Genomic DNA, 5,804 nt, shown 5'->3' on the forward strand with positions numbered 1-5,804 from the left:
CTTGTTTGTTATTGTATAGCTGCTTGCTGCGTTGTACTGTGAAGAGAGACAGAAGTTGAAGGAAACTTCAGGCGCGTTCGACTTCATGCGGAGCTGCGCAGACCGAATCAGCCTATCACATCAAAACACCGCGAGAGGGACTCATTGCTTTGATGTCATAAACCGGCATTCTGCACAACTCTGCGTAAATATGAACACGCCGCAGCGATTCGGCAGGGAGAGAAACGCCCCGTGTCGCGACGCTTTCTAGCTCCTCCTGCGGGTATGTTAAAAAGGCATTGCGGCGCTGCGGAGCAGGACAGAGGGGGTTCTCTATTAGGGCAACTAAAGTTTACACAACTTGTGACAATTTAAGACATCCGATTCCTCTCGCTAAGTTTGACTTATACTCGATCGGAAGATGACCACAGCCGTGGTATCGCCTTTCTTCGACTTTAGCGAAGTGATCATCAACAACAAGGTACGTGGAAAAGTTTCAATATGGACAGTTTGTCTGGTGGAATGTGAACGATAAAGCCTTGTTTGTAAGTTTTATCTGACGTTAGTGCGTTGTTTTTAAGTTTGAATTGACATTTGCGCTCGTATTAACTAACCAAAACGACAGTTTGCTTTGATGGCCACTCTGCCAACCGGAATAGTTTTGGTTAAAGTTTAGCAATACAGACCTACTGCTGTTTGCGGCCATGCATCCAGTGAAACTCCCTGCTGGGCTTGCTCGGTTAAATCTGTTGCTGTGACTTCACAACAATGTCTGTTTCAAATTGTTTATCGTGTGAAATTGGAGCAACCGGTTTTGCCGCCCCATAAGGCAAACTGTACAAAATTGTTTGGGTGTATAAACTTTTATATGAATGGCGCAGCGCTTTGTATTTGAGCCTCGTGATTTCATTGTAAACTTTGACTTGGAGGAGTGACTTAAAATCGAGCTAAACTAAAATATGACTTGATATTTTCAGTGGTTAATCCATAACTGTAGTCTGAACATCGTTTGTCAAAAGTTAATGAGTTTTTGTTGCGTGAAACAAGAATTTGTTACAAAGATCTGACCTTTTTTTGTAACCAAATGTCTTTATACATAATCCATATAACTCTCTTTTAATGGACACTGTACTGAAATCATCTCACTGGTAATGAAAGTTGACTAAGGTGTACTTTAAAATATGTGTCAGTTTAAAAATAAATTACCAAACTTGATAATCTGATCCTCTTTCTTATTCTCTTAAAAGTCAACTTGTAACTTTTTGAGCCTCGTTGATCAGTCACTGTTATGAATACTGGTTAACATGTTTCCCTTAATGGTAATTACAACAATAAACCTGTGCATGGTTATGTTTCTACCCTGTGCATTAAGGATTATATTTTCTCATGGAAAAGTTTAGACGTGCATCAGTAGTTTTGTTTTTAATGTAACCAGACTGTGATTTCACTTCTGATACCGTCCCAGACAGAGTGTTGTTGGGTTTACTCATGTCTGACATGTACAGTAGTCAAGCATTCCTTTAGTGGGCATTGTGCCAAACTTGCAGTTGTATGTGCCTGTGTTTAGTCAAGGTTTAACATCAAGTCAGCGCAATTGTACAAAGACATCCAAACATGTTTCTGGCCCAGATGGAATAAAGATATTTGTTTGTGTGGAATTCAAAAGCTTAATTAAATTTTCCTAATTTTCGTCTTCCATTCTCTTCTTTTGTAGAACAAAATGCTGAACTATAATAATAACATCCTCAGTACTCCACACCCTGTCTCTGTCCCTTGCACGGGGGCAAATCTGCCCATCTCCAACCCCACTGGGAGCCTGCTGGACAGGAAGGCAGTAGGGACACCCTCCACAGGTGGGGTTTATCAGCGCCGGCACTCTATCACTTCGGCCAGCACCAAACTCAACCAAAACCAGTTCTTGAACTTTGCTAAAGCAGATCAGTCCCTGCTCGGTTTAGGGACGGGAAGCACCGGCAGCAGCAACAAAGAGAACCGACTTCGAGACCGCTCTTTCTCCGAGACGGGGGATCGCCTGCTGCAGAAGTGTTCGGGCCCTGGAGGCCCCAACAGTCAGGTCAACTCGAGTCGCTACAAGACCGAGTTGTGCAGGCCTTTCGAGGAGAACGGTGCGTGCAAGTACGGTGACAAGTGCCAGTTTGCCCATGGCATTCACGAGTTGCGAAGCCTGAGCCGCCATCCCAAGTACAAGACGGAGCTTTGCCGCACATTCCACACCATCGGCTTCTGCCCCTATGGGCCGCGGTGCCACTTCATTCACAATGCGGAGGAGCGCCGTGGACCACCGCCTACCCCGTCCCCCCTTTCCACCTCCAATAAGATGGAAAGGCCACGGCTGCAACACAGCTACAGTTTTGCGGGCTTCCCCAGCTCTGGAGGCTTAAGGGACAGCCCGACCTCCGTCACCCCTCCACCCATGTTTTCCCCCGACGAGCTGCTCGAGTGGCCCAGCAGCAACCCCTTCACGTATTCCAGCCAGGAGCTGGCCAACCTCTTTAGCCCCGGCCTGGGCTGCGTGCCCATATCTTGCTCTGACCCCTCCACCCAGGCACCATCTTCCCCAACCACAACCTCTTACTACTTTCGAGCCATGTCAGAATCTCCCCAACTTTTTGAGTCTCCATCCAGCCAACCAGACTCTCTTTCTGACCAAGAGGGCTATCAGAGCAGCTCGGGTGGAAGTACGAGCGGCTCCGAATCACCTGTCCTCGACACCACCCGCCGATTGCCCATCTTCAGCAGGCTTTCCATCTCTGATGACTAAAGCACACTGAGCCAGACCCCCATTCCCCTTTCCACTGCATGCAGCAGTCTTGGGCAGAGAGGATGAGACGCTAGCACTCCCTCTACCTCTCGCCGTTTCTCTGGCCTTCTAGACGCCGTAGACTTCCTTCCTTGTATCGCCTCTGTGTCTCAATGCAGCGAATTAAGGGATCTGTCTCTTTTTGAATAGTCATTTTAACCAGAACAAGCTAAAACTCTCTCGGCCTCAACACTGTTCTGTTTTCAGGGGCTTGGTCATGGAGCCCCCGTTGTGTTCTCGGTGTGACTGTGCCAAACATGCAGAGTAGGAAGCGGATTAGCCAAAACGCTAATCGTGAGAGGTATGAGACTGTTGTGCCAGGTGCTAAGTGTAGCAAAGCCAGCGGCACAGTTAAGGCAGAGATCTGCGCCCTTCCCCCCCGCTTTGAAAATTACCACTTTTCTCAAGGACGCTGTTTCATAACTAACTAAAGTTCACGAGTGTCATGCTTGGACTTTTCACAACTGTCTTTTTTTAGACCGGCTTAAAGGTAAAAGAGTGTAATGAATAGTGACAAAAGACAGGTGCATGGTCTTGAGTGTTGGGGTGAACGGACCACTGTTTAATTTTTTCTTTATATTTTTTGTTCCATGTGGCCTGATTATGTAGCTCTTGTTTTGAGTGCGTGTGCTCTCCCTCCCTTGAACTGCAGATTCACTGCAGGAAGGACTTTCTCATAAGGGTTAAATGAGAATGGAGATCTGGAATATTTCAGGCACGTATTATTTTTTTTAATCGGGTGCTATATGCTTCATGTTTCTCATAAAGCCAGCCAGCACAAAACCCTGAGATGGGAGACGTCACCACTCAAAACTGAACAATTCTTTACGTTTTTTTTGTTTGTTGTTGTTTTTGTCATTGCCACCCATTTCCCGTTAGTTGCTGGTTACTTAACGTTTGTTGGGAAGGGAATCTTGTTATTAAACATTTGAGACAAACTCTTTCTTCTGCCCACCTCAATACGCTGCCTCCCCTCGGGCCATTAGCAAGCAGAGGGGGAATTCCATCATTCCCAGGATGCAGTTCAGCCTCCTGCAGCTTCACTTTAGTTCTTCGTGCAAGCACGCTTTTTCCGTAGATTCCGCTCGCAGGAGCACTTTGTAATTTCATCATCTATCCACCTCTTGGTTTTCCTATTTTTATTATGGTCATTGTTATTATTATTATTAATATTATTATTATTATTATTATGGTTATTATTGTTATTGTTTGAAACCTTTTGAGAACAAAAGGTTTTGCTTGTCACTGCTTATTTAACTTATCAAAAACATATTTATTGGTGATCATATGCATTTTTTTGTTAATTTTGTTTGTATTTATCTTGATAATGAAACGATAGAATATATTTTCTTTTATGTTAAATTATGATCTTCTGTATTAATCTTAAGATTGTGAAGACTTGTCAGCTTTCTTTTTCACAGTTTAATATATTGTACTACAATGAGTTTTGTTGGCAACTACACTTAAAAGAAAATTAATTTAAAGCAAAAACAAAAAAAATCTCTGCATTTGATTTATTTATTGTAGATTTATTATCATTTCTTTTTCCCAAATATTTGACTGCAAAATCAGTACTACTATACAATCATTCCTTGATATTTGAGCCTACACAAAGCATCAATAGTTATTTAAAAAAACTCCATTTAAAAATCCTTCCCCATACTTTATTTTTTTTTAACTTGAGGCAAGCCTAGTCCCCACGAATGGCACATTCTGAAGTACTGAACCAATTATGTTTTGTAATAAACAAACTTGGATTGCCAATACATTTGATGTAAAAATCGTATGTTTAATGCCACAGGGGAAGAAATTAGCTGCACAATTTTTTTTCGATAAATTTGAGTTGAACTGAAATGCAGGGAGTTTCGTGGCCTTACAACATGCGCACATTTTAAATACCACCATGAAGTGCATTTTTATTATTGTGATTTGTTTGTTACAAAGTTTAAGGTTTGATGTTGCAGGTAATAAACCTCCAGTGTTAAAGCAGTTTCTTCAGTTATGTAGTGGATATGACGAATTGCAGGCAATAATTGTGATCTTATGGGTTTGAAGTTCTGTGTTTCGGATTGAAGAGCTTCCAGTGTGTAAATATAAAGTGCCTCTACACATTCCATGAGCAAATATTCTTTGCCTTAAAAAAGCTGCAATGCTCTTTTTATGACTTCTGCTTGTATCCTTAGTGGTGTAAGCAATGCTTGTCCAAGTTGGTTAACAGTATAGACACAAAGAAAGTATCTTAAGAGTTGAATGTATTTTTTTTATTAAACAGCTATTGCTGTTCACTACAGTAATTTCTATGCGTTTATATAAGGTTGATCTCTCTTTTGTAATGACTGATTGCAGTTAAAGCCAATAAAAACCCATATTTTTGAGAAAATAACTGATTTGGAGTTTCATTCTGTGTAAGTTCTTGGCTGTTTTGAGGAAACGATAACAATGTATGTCTTGTTGAATGCTATTAAAATTTTAGTAAAACTAATAATGGTGTAAACATTGCAATAATGCAGAGAATAAGTGTTTGGCCAGTAATGCTGCCAGAAGATAGATTCTCATTTCAACCCTAATGCTAAATTATAGAGCCACTCATCATCATGAGTGACCACTGAAGAGAAAAGCACACAAACTTCTTATTTGGTTAAGAGACATTTTCACAGAAAACCAATACTATTATGGCTTTCCCAATCATTGAGTATCTGGCAACGGTGATCAAGCATTATGGCCCATGGTTTACTTTGTAATGAGGGAGTTTCTGTGAGGAGTGTGTTCATTGGTAGTTTGCAAAAGATTTGGTGGGGTACTGACCTGACTGTGGTCAAACTCCAGTTGGGTATCTCTGATTACACAGCGTTCCTAATGGGAAATCTGTTTCCCAGGTTTCTGCTGAAATGGTACAGTCAATGAGGGAAGAGAAGTCAGAGCTTGGGACATTACATCAAAATAACAGAAAAAATGTCTGGCCGTTATATAACCTTATTCTTAAATAGATTAAGTTAACAGAAAA

General features: G+C 41.7%; 1 protein-coding gene across 1 annotated transcript; it reads left to right on the top strand.

The window, feature by feature from the left end:
• Positions 1-281: 281 nt before the first annotated feature.
• Positions 282-5,183, top strand: zfp36l1a (zinc finger protein 36, C3H type-like 1a). Its single transcript, XM_065288530.2, has 2 exons — positions 282-460; positions 1,694-5,183. Exons 1-2 carry the CDS (start codon positions 401-403, stop codon positions 2,759-2,761), a joined length of 1,128 nt encoding a protein of 375 aa, XP_065144602.1. The 5' UTR covers positions 282-400; the 3' UTR covers positions 2,762-5,183.
• Positions 5,184-5,804: the final 621 nt, after the last annotated feature.

This window comes from Paramisgurnus dabryanus, chromosome 17 (assembly GCF_030506205.2).
Source record: "Paramisgurnus dabryanus chromosome 17, PD_genome_1.1, whole genome shotgun sequence".
In the NCBI taxonomy this organism is placed as follows: Eukaryota; Metazoa; Chordata; class Actinopteri; order Cypriniformes; family Cobitidae; genus Paramisgurnus; species Paramisgurnus dabryanus.

Coding starts and splice junctions, on each gene's coding strand:
- zfp36l1a (XM_065288530.2), top strand. CDS start 401: ATGACCACAGCCGTGGTATCGCCTTTCTTCGACTTTAGCGAAGTGATC. Junction 461..1,693: donor AAGTGATCATCAACAACAAG/GTACGTGGAAAA, acceptor CTTCTTTTGTAG/AACAAAATGCTGAACTATAA.